The 22,973-nt window shown below is 46.3% G+C and overlaps 1 protein-coding gene across 9 annotated transcripts in view; it reads right to left on the bottom strand.

Annotated features, from left to right (window-relative positions):
* Positions 1-22,973, bottom strand: part of MTCL1 (microtubule crosslinking factor 1) — a 129,150-nt gene that overhangs the window by 8,195 nt on the left and 97,982 nt on the right. For all 9 annotated transcript variants that reach the window (XM_007517158.3, XM_060200681.1, XM_060200680.1 and 6 more), the window contains 5 exons: positions 17,792-17,959; positions 13,204-13,458; positions 4,912-5,208; positions 3,660-3,691; positions 397-1,936 (listed from right to left, as the gene is read on the bottom strand). In XM_007517158.3, coding sequence (XP_007517220.2) covers positions 397-1,936; positions 3,660-3,691; positions 4,912-5,208; positions 13,204-13,458; positions 17,792-17,959 — 2,292 coding nt within the window. The remainder of the gene's footprint in view (positions 1-396; positions 1,937-3,659; positions 3,692-4,911; positions 5,209-13,203; positions 13,459-17,791; positions 17,960-22,973) is intronic.

Consider the following 22,973-nt stretch of genomic DNA (forward strand, 5'->3'; position numbering starts at 1 on the left):
TCCTAATGTGGTGCCATAGAGTGAACCCATCACCCTGCACAGGCATGAAACTACAAGACAGCCTGAACCATTTTTTCCATACTTCAGAGGGAGAGAAGAAGGGACAGAGAAGACACACCACAGCACTACTCTGCCATCCCTGGTGTTCCCATAGGGTGTAGGGATTCAAACCCAGGGCCTCATGGATTATCAGGCATGTGCCTTTCTTTAAAAAGTAACTGTTTACTGCTTATTCCAGTCTCCATAAGCCTTGAATCTCTTAGGCTCACAAGAACCAGTATTGCAGACAAGGACTATTGAAATCCAAAGTCCTCAAACAACCCCAGGTTCACAGGTACCCAACATTTATGTTGGCAAGTTGGTTGGGTCAAAGTCTAGAGCCCCTGCACTCATTACCTCGATGGTCCCTGGTTCGGCTTTGACTGTTTCTCCCACGTGGCTCTCACAGTTCAGACTCGGGGGGCCATGGGGAGCTTGACTCCTCTCCTCCTTTAAGGCATGTTCTAATAGCTTCTTGTTGAGAATCCGGGCCACACTCTCTGCGAGCGTGTAGCCAGGGGGAGCAGACAAGTCCTGCCTCACAGGCGTGCCCTCTCCCCCTTCTTCTCTACACATCTCTGAGCCAACTCCAATGGGGCTGGGTGACCGTCCCCGGGAACTGGGGCAGGTTTCCAGGCCTGGGGTTAGCTCAGGCCGGGATTCTGCTGAGCGGGATCGGCTCCCAGCTCTCAGGCCCTTCTGGAAGGAGTCCTGTACCCCGGGGCTGTGATCGATGATGTTGAAGAGGCTGGAGAGGCCGTCGTTGATAGCTGTGTGCACGGGGCTCTCCCTTGTGGTGGTGGACCGGGCCCAGGCAGACTCACTACACCCCTTTTGGGCCAGTCCTGGGGAGGTCCTAATATTTGGCTGGTCAGCTTTGGGGAGGGGCTTCCTTTGCAGCTTGGGAGACCCATACTTGGGGGAGCAGCATGTGCGTTCAAACTTGGCCTGCACCTTCTCAATGGCGGGGGCCACCTGCCTGCTCCTAAGTCCACGGGAAGGAGACGACACGGGTGTGGCACCACCCCCTGCCTTTGGCGTGAGACACCTGTGGGGGCTGCTGGTGACGGTGCCGCCACGCAGGGCTTCTGTCTGCAGGCCGACGCTGATGGTCTGGGTGGTCTGTGTCCCCAGCGTGTGGGACCCATTGGTCTGGCAGGCCGTGTCCTTGACCTGAGGTTCGGGGGGACTGGAGCAGACGACATTTCTGACAGAGAAGGCCACCTCCTTCATGTCATCGCTCAAGTTCTTGGACATCCCTAGGCTACGAAGCGGGGAGGCAAAGGCCAGGGGGGTGCAGAGGGAGCTGTCAAGCGGGCGGAGCCCTCCGTCCATGTAGTCCCGGGGATGTCTGGAGGGGGTGCAGGGCCACCGGGCAAGTACGTGCTCTGAGGTGCCCCCGTTTGCATCTCCTGTGCTTCCCCTGGCTCTGCTTGTGGAGAAAGAGCACTCGGGGTCTGGCCGGCCCTTGACCTCGCTGCCCGCCGCCATGACGCTGTCCATTCTTCGCACGGCGGGTGGGCTGTGCAACACCCTCAGCCCTGCTGGCTCTGCCCAGATGTGGCTCCTCAAGGACTGTTTCTGGCAGTGCTCTGGGCTGGTCATGGTGTCTGTGGTCATGGTGACGCTCGTGGTTAGGTACCAGGAAGAGTCCGCAAAAGGCTCGCCGCTGGCCTCTTTCCCTGCCCTCTCCCCCTCCATCCTCTCTGCCCAGGGGTCTGGGGGCCTCTCATCCCAGCTCTTGCTGTTGAACTCCTCTATGTACTTCAAGTCATCAGGCGACAGGGGAGGCGTCACATCCTCTCTGCTGCCTGCAGCAGGCAGGCCTTTCTCCGGCAGGAATGGAGAGACGTCCATCAGGCGCTGGAACTCAGACATTGAGGATACAGACACGGCCCTGGGGAAAGAGAGAGACGACATCAGCCATCAGAAGGGAGGGGCCTGCCCACCTGCCACCTCTGTAAGCCCATGCAGCCTGGCCTCCCTTTATGAGAAGCACCTGCTGCCTGTCTCTCTCCACCACACTCATTCTAGCACTCTGCGCTGCCTGATGTGCCCTGAACTTAAGCTGGCTCTGTGCATGATGTTCCATGGATTTGGGAGGCTCTGGACATGTCTGAAGAGGCTTGCAGTGCTGAGAGTCTGATACAGGCCTCAAATACTGTAGGAGCAAATGGAACGTAGGACCACAGGTCATGCTAACTGTTGGTCTGCTTCTAATTCTGCTTCTCAGACCCCTTCTGTTTTGATCATCACATTAGGTTCATTTGCAATGCTTAATGCTGTGGTCTATTTACATAATCACTGCTTTACCTGAGACCAGCCCTGTCTATAGGACATTGGTTTAATCCCCACTGGTTAGATGCAAGCTTGATACTTCTGAGCGCTCCAGCTTTCTCCTTCTCCCCAACCCCTATTCTACATACTTCCTCTTCTGACCTGACACTTCCGCCTCAGGAGATATAAAGGACAGGATTTTCTAATGAATACAGATTAGATTGATTGTACTGCGTTCCTGCTCATCAATAAAGACTGAACTGTGTTCCCAGCTCAGCCATGAGTCCCTGGTCGTCTGTCTCCCGCTCGAGAAGCCAGCCTGGCAGCTAACAAAGCTTGCAGCCCACCTGGTTGAGCACACATGTTGCAATGACAAAGACCCAGGTTCATGCCCCGGGTCCCCACCTGCAGGGGGAAAGCTTTGCGAATGGTGAAGCAGGGCTGCAGGTGTCTCTCTGTCTCTCTTCTTCTCTCTCTCCCCATTCTCTCTTAATTTATGTCTCTATCAGATAAATTAAAAAAGGGAAACAGTGGGAATAGATATTATAACGGTTATGCAAAGAGATTCTCATGCCTGAGGCTCCAAAGTCCCAGGTTCACTCCCCCGTACCGCCATAAGCCAGAGCTGAGCTGGTGGGTGTTTGACTCCTCACCTACAGTGAGCCCCCTGAGTTGCAGGCAATACAGTAGGAGCCCAAGCTGCAGACAGAAATAGCACCATCCCGGTCCCAAACTAAGTCATGGTGGTGTGATAGCAAAACATCACAACTAAATAGCTATTACCTGCCTTTTCCTTTCTTACTTTTTTTTTCCTTAGATAAGTTTTTTTTTTTTTTATGAGAAAGGAAGAGAGAGCCAGATCATCCCTCTGGCACATGCTATGCCAGGTACTGAGCTTGGGATCTCATGCTCGAGATTCCAACACTTGTGCCGCCTTCAAGGTTGCAATCTGGTCTTTTTCAACCATTAGCATCAGCCTCTGTGGGTGCCACATACCCTCTACCTTCAGAGACCAAGTGGAAAATGTAGGGGGAAAAACAGGAAGGGGAAGTAATCAGGTTGGCAAATAGCCTAATGGTGCCGTTTTTTCCCATTTTATTGGGTAGGACAGAGAGAAACTGAGAGGGAAGGAGGAGACAGGGAGAGAGAGAGGAGAGAGAAAAATAAGACACCTGCAGTCCTGCTTCACCACTTGTGGAACATTCCCGCTACAGGTGGGGAGGAGGGGGAGGTTAAGGGCTCGAACCCAGATCCTTGCGCTTAGAACTATGGTGCGCTTAACTGGGTGCGCCTCTACCTGGCCTCCTAAATTCAATGGGCACAAAATCATTAATGTTACTTACCGCTGAAGATTTCCCTTGTGATTTTCTTCTTCCTATAAAAAGAAATATTTGTCTGAATCAGTTGACTTTGGTCGCTCAGGGGCTTCATTCAATGTACCACATGATCAGCTTTGCTCTTCTTTCCTTATAAACCAAGGAGAGACCAAGCTTTGGCCAGATGTGAACCTAAGCTCTTTCAAAGTCAATAATAAAACCAGAACCCACAGCATGATGAGGGGGTTGGAGCTTTTATAGTCCACACGCAGGAGCCTATGTGAGTAAGAAAAACCAGCCATAAACATTGTCACAGAGGAAATGGCTCTGTGCTTCCTCAAATGATCTGACTACATGAATTTCAGAGCCAGCTCGTTATCACCTGGACAAGATAAGTATGCGTCAAGTGTAATTTCCCCATATTTTGGCGTTATTGGGTAGGAAGCTTCTATGAAATGTTTGCAACAGGTTACATGACCGGCACAACCTTCACCCACTTCATCCAGCCCTCACACTCTTGAAGACCTTAAAGACCTTCAGGAATTCATCTCAAAAAGTAAAAAAACTATGAGGATGGGTCTTAACCAGAGTTACTGTGATGGTCTTTTCATAGTGTATGTATATACTCAATCATTACGCAAAATACTAGAAACATAGGTAGTAGGTCAGTAAAAATGCTTTTAAATAGCAGGTAATATGATTGTCAAGTTGATTCATAAGTTAATGATTCCTAACATTGGGTCTTAAAATCCAATTTCCTAACATTGTTTACTATGGAAATCTTAGCATGCAGCTTAGCTGACCAAATTTATGTAAGGTTGTTCCGACATTTGCACAGAATAAAACATCTGTAATGTATCACTGCTTAGTGGCATGTGCTATTCTAAATGTTAGTCATTTATTTAAAACTGAAACTTTTCTGGCTGTTAATACGTTTTCTAGAATAAGAATGCTATAATTTTTTTAAGCAAAGTTGAAAATCAACACTTCCCAGAATGAGCCATTTCCTTCTGTGTGTTCTGCTGGTCACTCCCATTTGAAGCCTTTCCTCTTCTACTGGATAGGAATGCTGTATTATTGCAAACTCAAGCCAAGGTTACAAAGTGAGAGTCTGGGGTCAGGACCACTAAGCAAAGCTCTTGGCATGAAGGTTTCAACTTGACTCAATTCAAATGCTGGGCTACACCAAACCCTGGAGCCCCTCAGTGCTTTGGCTAGTCTTCCCATAATCCCTCAGTTCCACGGCAGTTGGAAATTGGGCATGGAAAAATGGGCCAACCTCAGGGAGACAGTTCCTAAACTCCATCTGGGGTCCTGGGGTCGCAGACTCCTCTGGTTCGTCATCCAGAGACAGGGCGTCCAAATAGAGGTTCTCCCGGGCAGAGCACCTGTCTGATTCCTTCAACTTGGACAGTGGCCGCTCTTCGAATGGGACAGAGTCCCTGTCCGAGCTGGGCCACATCCCCAAAGGACGGGACACTCGAGGGTTTCCCGGGTGGGCAAAGGGGCGGATGTTGCCTTCTTTTTGATCACAGAGAAAACTGCCGTTTCTTCGGGGACTGTTTTCTTTCTGTAACTTGAGAGTTTTAAAAAGGAAAACAATTAAGCTTCATTTATTTATTTATTTGGTCAGTGACAAACCCCAAGACTACATTCCCCACGATTTAGAATTACATATACTCCATCTTAAGAGAGGTAAATGCTCTTGAAGTTCTGACCTTCATTTCAAAATGTAATAATACTAAAAATACTTTTTAAGTATTATTCATAGTCCTATCTGGACAGAAGACCATACACAAGTGAGCTCCTTCAGATGAGAATACAGACATTGTATTTGATTAAGAATTGCATTCATGGGAAATGATAACTTTATTTTTAAAAATTAACATTTTAAAAACATTTTTTCTTTTTAAAAAATATGTATTTATTTCCTTTTTGTTGCCCTTGTTGTTTTTATTGTTGATATTGTCATTGTTGGATAGGACAGAGAGAAATGGAGAGAGGAGGGGAAGTCAGAGATGGGGAGAGAAAGACAGACACCTGCAGACCTGCTTCACTGCTTATGAAGCGACTCCCCTGCAGGTGGGGAGCCGGGGGCTCGGACGGGGATTTTTACACCGGTCCTTGCACTTTGCGCCACCGGCGCTTAACCCGCTGTGCTACTGCCCGACTCCTGCTATATATATATGTATGTATTTTTTTTTTCTTTTTTAAAATCTGGGACAGAACTTTTCTTCCTGTTGAGGAGAGGACCGTAGCACCCAAGCAGGGGCCAAGTGAGCAGCTCTTGTAAATGAATGAAACCGTGGACTTCCCTCAAGCCTGTCTCAGTCCTTCGGGCCTGTGGCATGCAGACAAATAAATGTTGTCTATTCACAGCCATAAAATGAAGGGAGGGAACTGATGTGAAATCACGGAGTCAGGAAATAGTGTGCTGGGTGGGTGGAGGCTCTCTCCTCGAGCTGTCCCAGGGAAGTGTGTTCCCTTAACTTTCTCGAACTTTCCTTATTGCCTTCACTTCGAAACTGGCCCAGAAAACATAGTTGAGAGTGGGGAGCTCTCCACTTACATGTCTTTTATTGGATGACATGCTCATGCATGCTACCACATGAGTTGTTCCTTTTAAACAAGTTAATTATCTGAATGACTAAAGTGACATTTAGATTTGACCTGAATGTGTGGCAGAAGAAAAAGGTTTTTAGTCTTCAAGTACTGAGATAATGCCAAGAAACTCTCAAGTTCCCTTAGAAGCATACTCACTGGGGCCGGTGGTGGCGCACCTGGTTGAGCACACACGTTACAACGCGCAAGGACCCAGTTTGAGCCCCTAGTCCCCACCTGAAGGGGGAAACCTTTGTGAGTGGTGAAGCAGGGCTGCAGGTGTCCCTCTGTCTCTATCTCCCCTTTACTCTTGATTTCTGGCTGTGTCTATCCAACATATAAATCAAGAAAATGCCAAAAAAAAAATTTTTTTAAAAGAGAAGCATATTAATTCATTTTATTCAGAAAGAATCCTTTACAAACTATCCCTCTGTGTCTTAACATGTCTCCATCCACAAGTTGGATATAAATGTGGCCTGTATGTCTAAGAGAATAAAATCACGTGAAGCACTGGGGATAAAGGACTTAGACTCATTTTTAGGAATTTCTGAAAAGGCAAGATCAACATCTCACACTGTTATCTCATCACTGAGAGAGATGAAGAGCCAAAGCTGGTGTCGGAAGCAGGATCCCTGTTGAACTTGGGCTCCAATAAACTCCTGTAGGCTTCAACTCAGTGCTCACCCCTGCTCTCTCCTCCTCCTCCTCCTCCTCCAATGACACACTTCTTCACAGCTCTTTTCAATATGCAGCTTTCTTTTCTTTTTTGAAGGAAAGCTTTTCATTACGCTCATCTAATACATGTCAGTGCAATTCAGTTTCAACATATGATCCTCTACAAACTATTCAGGGCGAGAAATTAAAATGCAAGAATCACATTTGAAGCTGTGAATGTGCCCTAAGAACGTGAGAGAAGAATGACTGCAGCGGACAGCTATGGACAAGAGCTTCAACCGCAGTCAAGTGGGGTTTCAAAAATAAACCAGGAGCCATGTGTGCCTTCCAAAGCTGCTAAGGATTAAGTTGCCCTAAAAAAAAAAAAATGCACTGGGATGATTTTCCCGGGAGGAGTCTACTGCTGCCGATGTCTCTGGGGTGTGGTGATATGATAGAAAGACGGGCCTTTAAAAGGACAGAGTTTCCTAGGAGGCCGCTTCACGCTAGGCATCATCAGTTCATATTGTACTTTGGATCTTCTGCTAGGACAAACTGTAGTACAAACTAAAATGTTCAAGATTTACCCGTCAGGGGGCCGGGCAGCGGCACACCCAGTTAAGTGTACACAGTACCAAGCACAAGGACTCTGGGTTCGAGCCCCCGACTGCCCATCTGCTGGGAGGACACTTTATGAGTGATGAAGCAGGTCTGCAGGTGGCCATCTCTCTCCCTTTTTATCTCCCTCTCCCCTCTCAACTTCTCTCTGTCCTGTCCAATAAAATGGAAAAAATGGCCACCAGGAGCAGTAGATTCGTAGTGCCAGCACCAAACCCCAGTGATAACCCTGAGGCAAAAATAAATAAAATAAATAAATAAATAAATGAATAAATAAATAACCCTTCAAATAATACAAGAAACAATAAATCCTCACAAGTTGTCACCCGACTTGAACTGGCCAAAAGAAACATGGTTATTTCATGAAGATGTTTTGAAAGAAGGGTGTTTTGTGTTGCAAAGCTAAGTGATTTAAGGAAGTTTCTGAATCGAGTGAGAGTTTTCCTTACACTCTTCAGCCACCTGCATGGAAATAGTTCTAAGGAGAAATGGAGTATAAGTTCTAATAATTTTTTAATATTTATTTATTTAATGAATAGAGACAGCCAGAAATCAGATGAAAGGGGTGATAGAGAGGGAGAGAGACAGAGACGCTGGCAACACTGCTTCACCACTCGCAAAGCGTTCCCACTGAAGGTGGGGACCAGGGGCTCGAACCCAGGTCCTTGCACATTATAACATGTGTGTTCAACCAGGTGCGCCACCACCCAGCCCCCCTGAGTATAACTTCTAAAAGGCAACTACTAGCCATTTAAATCTGCATTGGCCTCAGAATTGCACATCAGATGTTACGTATTATATGATCTTAGCTATACTCCCACAGTTGTTCGCATATGAAATGCTTCATGTGACACAGAAACAGTGTAGGAATTTAACAACACTGGACAAGTATGGAACATGTGTTCTGCAAGTGGAAAATGGATTTACTGTGACTTCTGTCACCATCTGTATTTGGTTACCATCGTCAAGGCTATATGGCTTGCTGAGTCGTCAAATAGCTCGAGCATACATCAAGAGGAATGGTCACCTGTATTTCTTGCTGATCTATGGAACAGTCAATGCATGAGCAGTCTTGCCATTGATAAACTAAATTTGCATGCACACATCATCAGCCAATAGCCTTTTTATTTATGGCAGAGAATACCTATAATTGCTTTACCTTATTTCCAGGATCAGACATAAGAGATTTATAAGTTCTCCTTGTAAAATGTCAACTATTCTGTGGGAGAGGCCTGAATTATTTGTTGAAAGCCACAACAGGATATCTGAAGCAACATTCATGGCAACAAATCCTCTTCTCAAAACAGCAATGAAATCATCATGCCTAATCTGTGAGACACACCACACAAACTTCAGGAACAGACGGAAGCCTGAAGCCTGTGTGTCTTAAATCCATTCTATTCAAAGGCATCAAGCTCAGGACTGAAGGGTTCAGGCTGGCATGCTGGTTGCCGCATGGGCAACTTAGAAAGGGAGTTCACTTGCTACCCACTTTTCTTGTCCAAAATTATAGAGTCTTAAAACATACTTTCTTTTTTTTTTTCCTATCTATAAGTCATTAATTCTCTGAAAATTGAATATCACAGGATGCTTAACAATGCTACTTTCCTCAGAGTAAACTAAAAGCCTTAAAGACTTACTATACTTCTATCCAAGATGTGATTTTTCCAACTGCTGTTCTGACAAGAACCAGCTGACAGCTAAATGGCAAAGGGAGACTTGGAAGGCTGGGGTTGTGTTGGCCTGGCTGCACTGGTCGAACGCGTGAGCCGTACTGAAGGAGATGCTATGGGGAAGCCTCCCTGGTAACAAGGTTACTGGAGGGCCTGCGATGCTGTTTAATGGAAACTGGATATCATGGCTCTGAGACAATTCTCTAAGAGTGAATGCCTATGACTATGACCGCCAGATATCTGCCTAACAGCATACTCATTTCAAAGTACAGGCACAGAGGAAGTTCAATATAGATGACTCTTCTCAAACACTGCATTTCTAGACCAAACAGGAAGGGATCAACTTCCCTTTGATACAATTTGGAGAGATCTTTGAAATAGGCAGCATCAAATAGCAAAACAGTGACTCAGTTGTGTGAGCAATCACACATCAGAGGCATCTCGGCTCCTTTCTACTTGCAGTGTACTTCTCTCTTCTCAAAAGTTTCTGTGGGGGGGCCGGGTGGTAGCGCAGTGGATTAAGCGCAGGTGGCGCAAAGCGCAAGGACCAGCATGAGGACCCCGGTTCGAGCCCCCGCCTCCCTACCTGCAGGGGAGTCGCTTCACAGGCGGTGAAGCAGGTCTACAGGTGTTTATCTTTCTCTCCCCCTCTCTATCTCCCCCCCTCAATTTCTCTCTGTCCTATCCAAGAACTACAACAATAATATTAACAACAACGATAGAAAACAAGGGCAACAAAAGGGGAAAAACGGCCTCCAGGAGCAGTGGATTCATAGTGCAGGCATCGAGCCCCAGCGATAACCCTGGAGGCAAAATAAACAAACAAACAAACAAACAAATAAATAATTTTCTGTGGTCTGCGAGGTGGTGCAGTGGATAAAGCTTTGGACTCTCAAGCATGAGGTCCCCAGTTTAATCCCCAGTAGCATATGTACCAGAGTGATGTCTGGTTCTTTCTTTCTTTCTTTCTTTCTTCTTTTTTTTTTTTTTTTTCTCCAGGGTTATCACTGGGGCTGGGTGCCTGCACTATGAATCCACTGCTCCTGGAGGCTATTTTTTCCCTTTTGTTGCCCTTGTTGTTTATCACTGTTGTTGTTATTATTATTGCTGTCATTGCTGTCATTTTTGTTGGATAGGATAAAGAGAAATAGAGAGAGGAGGGGAATACAGAAGGGGAGACAAAGATAAGACAACTGCAGACCTGCTTCACCGCCTGTGAAGTGAACCCCGTGCAGATGGGGAGCTGGGGGCTCAAACTGAGATCCTCATGCCAGTCCTTGTGCGCTTAACCCACTGCGCTACAGCCTGGCCCCCAATGTCTGGTTATCTTTTTTTTTTTCTCTTCTTCTATCTTTCTCATTAATAAATAAATAAATAAAATCTTTTTAAAGAAAGTTTTGTGTCATAGGCTCCCTTTGTTGTTGTTGTCTATAACTCTGCTCATTCTCTTGCAGTCTCCAACAGGTTCCTGAAACTAGCCTTTGCTGTTACACTGGCTGTGACCTGACACAGGTGCCACATCAAGGGATAATCAAGCACATTTTCCAAAAGGTTCCCACACAAATGCAGGCATTATGGGTACTCGGAATACAGAAATGAGGTTGCTTTACCTGTGCTCAGTTAATTATTTAATACATTTCCTTGAGGCCTCATAAATTTATAAGGGAACAGACTGGAATAAAGAAAATATATAGCAGGTGTCGGGCAGTAAGTAGCACAGCGGGTAAAGCGCACGTGGCACAAAGAGCAAGGACCGGTGTAAGAATCCCCGTCCGAGCCCCTGGCTCCCCACCTGCAGGGGAGTCGCTTCATAAGCAGTGAAGCAGATCTGCAGGTGTCTGTCTTTCTCTCCCCATCTCTGACTTCCCCTCCTCTCTCCATTTCTCTCTGTCCTATCCAACAATGACAACAACAACAACAACAACAATAAAAAAAAACAAGGGCAACAAAAGGGAATATATATATATATATAGCGGGGCTGGGTGGTGGAGCACCTGGTTGAGCGCATATATTATAATGTGCAAGGACCCAGGTTCAAGCCCCCAGTCCCCACCTGTAGGGGGAAAGCTTTGCAAGTGGTGAGGCAGGGCTGCAGACGTCTCTTTCTCCCTCTCTATCTCCCCCTACCCTCTTGACTTCTGACTATCTCTATCCAATAAATAAAGATAATAAAAAGAATTTTAAAAAAGGGCCAGGTGGTGGTACACCTGGTTGAGCGCACGTTACAGTGCGTGAGGTCCCAGGTTCGAGCCCCTGGTCCCCACCTGCCGGGGGAAAGCCTCATAAGTGGTGAAGCAGGGCTGCTGGTGTCTCTCTCCTTCTCCCTTCCCTCTTGATTTCTGGCTGTCTCTATCAAATAAATAATAAAAATTGTTTAAAAATAAATATAAAAAAAGAATTAAAAATATCTATAGCTATGCATAAACCCACCCGGGGGGGGAGTTCATTTCTTTAACATGAAATTTAATTTGGGGTTGACTCAGACCTGGTCACAACTATAGAAACGACCTTAAATTTGATGCAATGAGAACTTGGACTGGAGTGGGTGTATTGCACCAAAATAAAAGACTCGGGTGGGTGGAAGGGAGCGTGCAGGTCCTGGAGCATGATGGCAGAGGAGGACCTGGCGGGGTTGTATTGTTATGAGGAAAACTGGGAAATGTTATGCATGTTCAAACTATTGCATTTTACTGTCGACTGTAAACCATTAATCCTTCAATAAAGAAATAAAAAAAATCTGATGCAGTGCAGAGAATAATTAGCTGGGCAGTAGAAAAACAACTCCTCATCTCCTCCTGAATTCATCCGAGTTGTTTGTTTAGCTGAAGATGATGAGCTAACAGCTATCTCCCATGACTGTGGTCCCATCTGATCACAGCTCAGCAATATCCCCAGCAGGTGCTAGCAATCTGACTTCCAATTTAATTCAGCAATTACTCTACTAATGGACAACAGTTCCATCTAGCTAGTGCAGTGACTGTGACCAATTCTTCAGCGTCAAACTTAAAAGTAAGCTTTTCTTTCTTTCTTTGCAGAAATCGCTTTATAAGACCTGAAATAACCTCATCTTTCAAAGGGAATTTTCAAGTTCCTTTAAAAAGAAGCCACAGACATCACCACCCATAGTGCATCAGATTATCATGCCTGAGACTCCAAAGGTCCCTGGTACCACCATCACCAGAGCTGAGCAGCACACTGGTCCCTCTCCAAACATACAAAAAGCCTTTAAAAGGTTACCACCCAAGAAGCCAGGCAGTGGCGCACCTGGTTAAGCACATACATTACAGTGCGCAAGGCCCCGGGTTCAAACCCCTGGTGCCCACCTGTGGGGGTGGGGGGGATGGGAGTGGGGGGGAAGCGTCACAAGTGGTGAAGCAGGGCTGCAGCTATCTGCCTCTTCCCCCCCCCCTCAATTTCTCTCTGTCTCTATCCAATAAGAATTAGAACATTTCTAGTAAGTTACCGCCCTACCCATGACCCTCCACAGGGCACACATAACTCTATAGAGGAAAGCTACCTCTAGACCGGCGTCAAAAGCACGAGCCTAGCTAGGTCTCCAGTACTAGGAACGCTAGTATCTCTTTTGCTTTTTTTTTTTCCTATTATTTATTTATATTTATTTTTCCCTTTTGTTGCCCTTGTTTCTTTTATTGTTGTTGTAGATGTCGTCGTTGTTGGATAGGACAGAGAGAAATGGAGAGAGGAGGGGAAGACAGAGAGGGGGAGAGAAAGACAGACACCTGCAGACCTGCTTCACCGCCTGTGAACCCTAACCCTCCCCTGCAGGTGGGGAGCCGGGGGCTCGAACCAGGATTCTTACGCTGGTCCTTGCGCTTTGTGCCACCTGCGCTTAACCCGCCGCGCTACCACCCGACTCCCCCACTTTTGCTTTTTTTTTAAATGGAACTCTGTGCGACAAGAACCTCTGAGCAACTCGAATGTTTCTCTTCACTTAAATGTTCTGACTTGTAGGTCAGTTCAGTTGTCTCCATCCTCTCTCCCCTGCCTTCCGGGCTCCTCGTTACCTGTTCTATTTTCCACAAGAGCTCCTTCTTTTGCTGCTCCCATTCCTGCCGATCTCTGTCTAGGCGGTCAAGAAGTTCTACCTTCTCCCGGTTCCAGTTCTTCTCGCTGTGGTGGATCTGCCAGCGGAGGTCCATGACCAGGCCGTGGCTGTCAGCAAGGAGCTTCTGGTGGGTTTCCTGCTCCTTCTTGAATGTCCCTTTGTTGTCCGCAGGGGAGCCTGGTTCTCCCAAGTTCTTCTCAGCCTTCTCTTCCAGCTGTCAAAGGAGAAAGCCTTAAAAACTCAGTCCCTGGCATGTCTTGCAATAGTAGGTAAAGAAAACACATTCTGTTTATATATTACCCTGGTAACACATCTAAACCTATATCTGACTAAGCCCATGAAAAAAAAAAATTCCTCTTTTAAAAATATTTATTTTGGGAGTTGGGCGGTAGCGCAGCGGCTTAAATGCATGTGGCGCAAAGCGCAAGAACCAGTGTAAGGATCCTGGTTCAAGCCCCCGACTCCCCACCTGCAGGGGAGTCGCTTCACAGGCGGTGAAGCAGGTCTGCAGGTGTCTGTCTTTCTCTCCCCCTCTGTCTTCCCCTCCTCTCTCCACTTCTTTCTGTTCTATCCAACAACAATGACACAGCAGTGACAACAATAATAACAACAATCATAAACAACAAGGGCAACAAAAGGGAAAATAAGTAAATAAAAAAAAATTATTTGGGGGTTGGGCAGTAGTGCAATGGGTTGAGTGCACATGGTGTGAAGTGCAAGGACCGGCATGAAAGGATCCCGGTTCAAGCCCCTGGCTCCCCAACTGCAGGGGAGTCGCTTCACAATTGGTGAAGCAGGTCTGCAGGTGCAGGTGTCTATCTTTCTCTCCCCTCCTCTCTCAATTTCTCTCTGTCCTATCCAACAACAACATCAATGGCAACAATAACAATAATAACAACAAGAGCAACAAAAATGGGAAAAAATGGCCTCTGGGAGCAGTAGATTCATGGTGCAGGCAATGAGCCGCAGTGATAACAACGACATCAACAACAACAATAATAACTACAACAATAAAACATCAAGGGCAACAAAAGGGAATAAGTATATAAATAAATATTAAAATTAAAAAAAAAAGAAAAAAGGAAGAAATGATGGAAGGAGTTCTCAAGCAGAAGGCATGAAACCAACATACCTCTACCTCCATTTTCTCTCAAAAGCCTAGACCAAGTAGATCAGAAGCATCCAATAGCATATCTATATACAAGATACTGGATACTGTACAGCAAACCATAACAAGAGGACTTTTCAAAGTTAACCCAATTACCAAATAATGTGATGATGACATTAACTATCGATTGTCTTTTTGAACCCTAAGACAGCAGGAACGTCACATCTCCACTAGAGAGCCTCTACTTCCCCCAGTCCTGTAACCCTCGGATAGGGCCCACTTTCCCGTATGCCTCTCCCAATCCATATCAAATAATATTGCACCCGCCGATCACAACCTAACCAACGCAATGATTGCCACCTCAACATGCTTCACTTCAGACTGTGTCCAGAGATTTCACGTGTGGAATGACAACCCTTCAGCTTCATTACTCGGGTGAGACCTTTCTTTTCATAGTATACTCTGGTTTCATCTCAGGTAGTTCACTTTCTAACAAAGTCCCATAACCTAGATATACACCAGTTTCTGTGAGAGAGAGCTTATGTTCACACGTATCCATAAACTACTGCAAAATATATACCCGAAAGCAGAAGTACACTAGAGTTTGCAGTGAGTACCTCCCTAACACTTCCTCTCCACTATTCCAAGCTTTGGGTCCATGACTGCTCAACAATTTGTTTGGCTTCGTATGTTAACTCTCTTTTTAGTCACCAGGTTCCAGATGCCACCAGGATGCTGGCCAGGCTTCCCTGGATTGAAGACCCCACCAATGTGTCCTGGAGCTCCGCTTCCCCAGAGACCCACCCTACTAGGGAAAGAGAGAGGCAGACTGGGAGTATGGACTGACCAGTCAACGGCCATGTTCAGTGGGGAAGCAATTACAGAAGCCAGACCTTCTACCTTCTGCAACCCACAATGACCCTGGGTCCATGCTCCCAGAGGGATGGAGAAGGGGAAAGCTATCAGGGGAGAGGGTGGGATATGGAGATTGGGTGGTGGGAATTGTGTGGAGTTGTACCCCTCCTACCCTATGGTTTTGTTAATTAATCCTTTCTTAAATAAAAAAAAAAAATCAGTTAAAAGTCTTATTTGTTGCTGGACTCTTGACATTTAGATCAAGGTCTCTTAGTAGCCAATTGGAGAAATCACAGATCTGGGAATCGTTCAACATGGCTTCCACTGAAATAAAACATCTCTTGGTACAGTTCAACTGCCTTGTACTCTTGCAGAAGTGGGTAAATATGGAACAAGAATCAGCTCACATTCATTGTTTCCTAAACTGCAAATGTCTGTGCTAAACTATTTGGGAAGAAGATGATTTTTTAAAAAAAAAATTTGAAACAATTTTTTTTTATTGTCACCAAGGTCACCGGGGCTCAGGGTTGGCACTATGAATCCACTACTGGAGGCCTTACTTTCTTTCTTTTTTCCGTCCGTCCGTCCTTTCTTTCTTTATATTTTACTTGATAAGACAGAGAACTTGAAAGGGGATGGACAGATAGAGAGGGAGAAAGACAGACACCTGCAAACCTGCATCACTGCTCGTAAAGCATCCCCCTCAAAGGTCAGGAGCAGGGGCTAGAACCTGGGTGCCTGAGCTTGGTAATGCATGCACTTAACTGGGGGTGTCAACACCCTTCCTGAGGTGAAGCTTTGCCCATGACCACAAGACGTCTTGGTTTGATGTCCTAGCTTTATTTGTTGGTGCTCAGACATTCCCTGAGGTTGTATTTGTAGCAATGTGTGGGATGGCTACCAGGCTCCTCTACAACAAAGTGAAATATTGTGAAACTGGCTTACATCCAAGATTAAGCCTTCATTCAGTAGCTATACTTACGTCTTTAAAAAAGATCTAGCTCTCCACACACACACACACACACACACACACACACACACACACACACACACACACACACAAGCAGGTTTTAAAGTAGAATTAGAGACAGCTCATCAGTGTCCTTCCTCATGCTTCCCACATGGCTGACTCTCCAGGTTATGAACGAAGACGAATAGAGGGATCTAGGTGTAGGAATCTCCTATGAGCCAGCATGCAGGATTTATAACGGGTTCACTCTCACTCTGCTTTCTGGTGGCCTTCTGTGGTTTTGCTATGCTTGGCTGTGTCTGTGCTGCTCTCAGGGTGATAAGCCTGATGTCACTGTGCGTCCCAGACAGACAGCAATGCAGCTGAACTTGTGGGTACCAGAGAGAACTGGGTTCTTTTTCTCTTTCTTTCTCCCACGCTCTTTCTCTGTCTCTTTTATTTATTTTTTTAGTATACTAGATCTTTTCAGCTTTTACCACAGCCATTTGGGAAATATCTCTTTTCTAGGAAGGATTTTTTTTTTCTTTCATTGGCCCAGCCAACTCATCTAAATTTTTAATTGTTGTAATGGTTTGCCTTAAACGCGGCCTAGGAAATCAATGAGAAAAGATGCACAGGGGAGTCGGGCGGTAGCGCAGCGGCTTAGGTGCATGTGGTGCAAAGCGCAAGGACCGGTGGAAGAATCCCGGTTCGAGCCCCCGGCTCCCCACCTGCAGGGGAGTCGCTTCACAGGCGGTGAAGCAGGTCTGCAGGTGTCTGTCTTTCTCTCCCCCATCTCTGTCTTCCCCTCCTCTCTCCATTTCTCTCTGTCCTATCCAACAACGATGACATCAGTAACAATAATAATTACAAGGTCACCAAAAGGGAAAATAAATAAATAAATAAATATATTTTTAAAAAAAAAAAAGATGCACAGACCTTTCTTCCCTCCTCACCATCAGGGGGCTGGAAGAAGCCTGGAGAATGGTTTGAGCTAGCAGGCATCATGGAGGAAGGGACATTACTTTTATGAATTTCCAAGGAGGGGAAAAACACACTTAGGGAAGAACATTTCCGGTGAGTCTGATCTTCAAAACCACAGATCTAGGCTAAGCTCTTCAAGGATGTTCTGCTCCATGGTGAGGGTGGAGGCAGAAACCCACCTTCCTCTCCCTCTCTAGCATTCAAGGCCCCGTGAGCTCTCTCCTGGCTGTCTTCCTCCCGTGGAAATACAGACACCCAATCTGATTAGGCGTTTCTGGTCTACAGTGGAAGCATTATAACCTTTTCCCTGGCAGTGTGAAACATCTAAAGGAAAGCACACACTGGGTCTTTTCAGAGAGAGCTAGCCCTCCGTCTGCTTTGGTCCTTGTTCCTCTCTGCATTATGTCAACGTGTTCTGACCAGCACTTCATACCAGCCAGCTGTGATGGGGGCTACTGGCAGCCTTGATACGTTTGAGAGGATAATGAGAGGAAAGGGCTCTGGGAAAGATGAGGACTGGAAGAAGAGGCAGAATTCAGGCGTTCCTCGTTCTCTCTGGAGCCCTCTCTTTCTTGGGTGAGGGTCCCTATGGCTCTGAACCACCGATCCCACCTACCACCTGTGCGGAAAGGGGTCTGCGGAGACAGGTACCTGTTCCAGGCGGCACTTGAGCTCGGCCCACTCCACGTCCCAGGCAGCTTTGTCGCTGGCGTACTGCTGCTGCAGCTGCAGGCGGGCACACTCGTCTGCCCGCAGCTCTGTGCGCAGGTCCTCCAGCAAGGCCCTGAGTGCACTGAACAGCTGCTGGTTTTCCGCCACCTGCGAGGACAGGAGAGTCAGTCCTGCTGCCTCCTTTCAGGGTATTGTTCAGATCCGAGGGAAGGAGGAGCTGGCCACTGCACAGCAGCAATGGCAGGGACTCCCCACTCTGAAGGGAGGCTGGATCAGCCTGCTCTGCCCCTCGAGGAAGACGGGTCCTGAAATGAGTGCAGCCTAGAATGTTCCCAGCTTATTGTATTTATTGTCGACTGTAAAACATTAATCCCCCAATAAAGAAATTTAAAAAAAAGAGGAGGAAGAGGAAGAGGAGGGAGGAGGAGGAGAAAGAGGAGGGGGAGGAGAAGAAGAAATCCAGGGGCCAGGTGGTGGTATATCTGGTTGAGTGCACATACTGCAATGCGCAAGGACCCGAGTTCGAGTCCCCAGTCCCCACCTGCAGGGGGAAAGCTTCACAAATGGTGAAGCAGAGCTGCAGGTCTCTCTCTCTCTCTCTCTCTCTCTCTCTCTCTCCATATATACCCTCTCAATTTCTGGATGTCTCTACCCAATATACAAATAGAAATAATTAAAATAATAATAATAATAAAAGAAATCCAAAAAGCAAACAGAGAAATAAATATAGACTCCATCCCCACCTCCAAGCACGTCCACATACACTATTAAAGATAAACTTGCATGCCTGAGGACACAGAGCTTGGAGGTTCCATCCTTGGCACCACATTATGGCAGAGATGAGCAGTGTTCTGCTAAGTACTATACTAAGTAAATAAACATTAACTTAAAAGAGGGGGGGAAAAGTGTTCCTAGCTATGACCATGGACTTCAAGCTCAGACTGACAGGGACGCAGAGGTCACACAGGCTCCTGTGCTGAATTTGAATTTATATGGGCCCTGCATCAGATCAGTGGGGTAAACAAGTAATGGTATTTATATACTTTCCTCAAGTTTGGGAGCTACTCTCTGCCCCAAGCCAGCTTTCTAACCCTATACTAAACTCTGACACCATCTTCCTAGACAGTATTTTAATCTACCTGTATGTTAACTGTAGGGCTCTGGCAAAAACTACAAAAGTCATGGGGACCTTGGAACATACCTAAGTAGACGTCCTAGCTTCTTCCAACACAAAGACCCCCAAGTTCATCTGCTCTAATTCTACATTTGGGGTCCTGTTTACTAAACAATTTGTCCTGCTTTATATCTTACTACCTTTCAGCCACTACGTTTTAGATGCTACTATGAGGCCATCCTGACTTCCCAGGGCAGATGACCTCACCAGTGTGTCCTGGAACCTCACTTCTCCAGAGTCCTGTTCCACTAGGGAAAGACAGAAACAAGCTGGGGGTGTGGATCCACCTGCCAATTGTCTATGTCCAGTGGAGAAGCAATTATAGAAGCCAGGCCTTCCACCTTCTGCACCCCCAAAAGAATTTTGGTCCATACTCCCAGATAGAGAACAGGGAAACTTCAGGGGGCCGGGTGGTGGCGCCCTGGGCTAAGTGCACATGGCGCGAAGCACAAGGATCGACACAAGGATCCCAGTTAGAGCCCGGCTCCCCAGCTGCGGGGGGGTTGCTTCACAGGCGGCGAAGCAGGTCTGCAGGTGTCTATCTTTCCCTCCTCTCTCTATTTCTTTCTGTCTTATCCAACAACGACAGCAGTAACAACAATAATAACAAAATAATAACGACAATAAACAAGGGCAACAAAAGAGAAAAAATGGCCTCCAGGAGCAGTGGATTATTTTCTTTTTTTTCTTGTGGAAGTTTTTTTTATTTATTTTATTTTTATTTATAAAAAGGAAACACTGACAGAACCATAGGATAAGAAGGGTACAACTCCACACAATTCCCACCACCAGACCTCCGTATACCATCTCCTCCCCTGACAGCTTTCCTATTCTTTAACCCTCTGGGAGTATGGACCCAGGGTCATTGTGGGATGCAGAAGGTGGGAGGTCTGGCTTCTGTAATTGCTTCAGTGGATTGAAGCAGTGGATTGAGCAGTGGATTCTTAGTATAGGCACAGAGCCCCAGCAATAACCCTGGAGGCAAAAAAAAAAAAAAAAGAATCGGGCAACTTCCAATGGAGGGGATGGGATACAGAACTCTGGTGGTGGGAACTATATGGAATTGTACAGTCGTGTTGATCATTATTAAATCCCTAATAAAAATAAATAAAGAAAAGAGAAGCTGGCAATCAAGGCAGTGCCAGGCTGTTCTCTAGTGTGGCACTGATGAGAGGTACAGACAGAGGAGCGAGAACATTCTGCTGTTAATGGGAGACAGTCAGACAGACACCCTCCCCCCTCCCCTAGGCTGGCAGCAGGGTGGGCACCCACCCGAGCCTATGAGATTCTGAGGGAGGCTAAAACGCAGGTTAGTGCTGTGGCAGTAAAGGGGCTCTCGGGGTGGAAGAACAGAAGGGAGGAGGCCACAAGAGACCACGGGGAGCTGCCACAGCCAGGGCTGCCAGGTTGTGTGTGCCTCTGGGGGCTCGAACCGGGATCCTCACGCCGGTCCTTGTGCTTTGTGCCAACTGCGCTTCACCCGCTGTGCCACCGCCTGACTCCTGGATACTCTCTTGATGTTGGTCAGTGGCAGTGAGGCACAGCTCTCAAGTAACCAGGAGTACTCTTGTACTCTACAGACTGATTTTTCTTTTTTTGATACAGTATTCAAAACATTGTGTGAAATATTCAGCTGTATTATAAAGCAGGCTTTGTGCTAAATGATTTTGCCCACCTGTGGATTACTGCAAATATTTTGGCATGTTTAAGATACGTCAGGGTAAGCTGTAAAAAAGAGTGCTTAAGGGGGCTGGGCAGTGGTACACCCAGTTAAGCACACACAGTACTATGTACAAGGACCCGCACAAGGACCTGGGTTTGAATCCCGGTTCCCTGCCTGCAGCAAGGATGCTTCACGGGGGGAGTGAAGCAGGTCTGCGGGTGTCTTTCTCTCTCCCTCTCTGTCTCCCCATTTCTCTCAGTTTTCTCTGTCCTATCCAAATGACCTCCAGAAGCAGTAGTGGATTCGTAGTGCAGGAACCGAGCCCCAGCCATAACCCTGGAGGCAAAAAACAAACAAACAAATAAATAACTGCTTACCATGTCTTGACATTACAGAAGTCTGTGCTAGTTACTGATAATATTGTTGTAGATGTTGAATAGGGAAAATGATGGCCCAGTATTCTCTTTATTGCAGGTACATTACTTAATGTTCTAAGTGATGCAAAGTGTGGACCTGCTACTGGCTGTTTTGCTTACCAATGGTTCCATCACTGCTTTAAAAAAGCTTTTATGATTCTTAAATTGGATTATTGTATTTTGCTCATGTAAAAAAAAAAAAAACACCCTATTTTTAGTGAATTACAACTGACAAGATGGATTAGTAATTTCCTGTTCCTGTCAAGCTTATTTTGTGAAATGGATTTCCAGTGAACAAAATAATGAAATTAGGGAACAGGCATTTTTGAAGTTGGCATTAAGGCACTTTGAGGCCATTTTTTTTTCCCTAAATTAAGTTTTGTGAAATTAATTCTATTTCCTACACCAAAGGAAATAGTTATAGTGAATCATACCAAAATAATGCTTTAAAGCGAATCTCTCACTTTTTCTCCTTGTTCACTGCCTTGCTGGGCTACATTTTGGTTAGAGATAATTCAACTCAAGTCAAGAATCAAATTAAGACTCTAAGCCGCTCAGAAGTCTTTGGTTAAAAAGCATTCTTGGACCCAGAGCTTTCTGAACCAGTGGCCTGGTTATGCAGCCTTTAGCTTATCATCAGTGGTCAAGTGCAGGTCAGTGGCATTTAGAAACAACTTTAGCAGGGAGTCAGTCGGGTGGGAGCGCAGCGGGTTAAGCACACATGGCGCGAATCGCAAGGACCAGCAGAAGGATCCTGCAGGGGGAGTCGCTTCACAGGCGGTGAAGCAGGTCTGCAGGTGTCTATCTTTCTCTCCCCTCTCTGTCTTCCTCTCCTCTACCAAGTCTATAATAAACGTTAACAGAAAGTGAAAAGGAGGCGGGGTGAGGAGTAAGGAGTCTTTTCCTTCGCTTATGCAACAGCAGAGTGACAACATACATGGGAAATTCTACACAGAAACACACTGTGGGGCTGGCTGGTGGCGCACCTGGTTGAGCACACACGTGACAATGCGCAAGGACCCAGGTTTGAGCCCCTGATCTCCACCTGCACAGGGGAAGCTTTGCGAGCCGTGAAGCAGGGCTGCAGGTGTCTCCGTCTCCCTACCACCTGCTTCCTCTTGATTTCTGGCTGTCTCTATTCAATAAAGAAATAAATTAAAAGAAACAGGCTTGGACTTTGGACAAGCTCCCACAGTAAGGGATAAGAGCTCAACATCCAAGTCACCAGGACACAGAGAGATGCACTCACCAAAGATAAAGAGCAATTACACGTGACAAAAAGCCACGGTCAGGAAGAGAATGATAAAACATGACGGTGTTCAGACAAATACGGCAGGCTGAAGCAAAAATCCAGCACCTCAGTCCTATTATGATCTGCGCCTACGGATTTCTGGCAATGGGAGGTGGGTAGACGATCAAAGTTAGCAACTGTGTAGGAGTTGAAGAGGAAGTCTTCTCTAGATTGTGACAGCTTGCCAAACGCAGCCTATTAGACAGAGTAATTCTGGAATTCAGCGCCTATAGTAACAGACCCTGGAGGTGGAGCTGAGGAGAAGTACTCCATTTAAGTAGCAGGCTGCCAGTATGTTTCCAGTTAGCCTGCTTCCTACTCAAGTTAGCACCATCTTGGTACTCTAGCTTCATCCAGGTAGGTATTTGTAACTGTGGGTCCCTAGTCACTGCTGACACCATTCCAAAGATTCCCTGGCTCTGGTTCTCAGAGAATCATACAGAAGAGGAAGACAGAGAAAATCACTCTCATGATGAACCAAGACAGTAGCTTGAAGAAAACCCCACGTTCAACAGAGCTACATAAACTCCCAAAAGAAAACTTCAAAGTTATGTTTCTAAAGAGCTGCACTGAAATGAAACAGCTGTATGGAAGAAAATGCCAATAAAGTCAGAGAA

Source organism: Erinaceus europaeus, chromosome 10 (assembly GCF_950295315.1).
Source record: "Erinaceus europaeus chromosome 10, mEriEur2.1, whole genome shotgun sequence".
NCBI classification, from domain to species: domain Eukaryota; kingdom Metazoa; phylum Chordata; class Mammalia; order Eulipotyphla; family Erinaceidae; genus Erinaceus; species Erinaceus europaeus.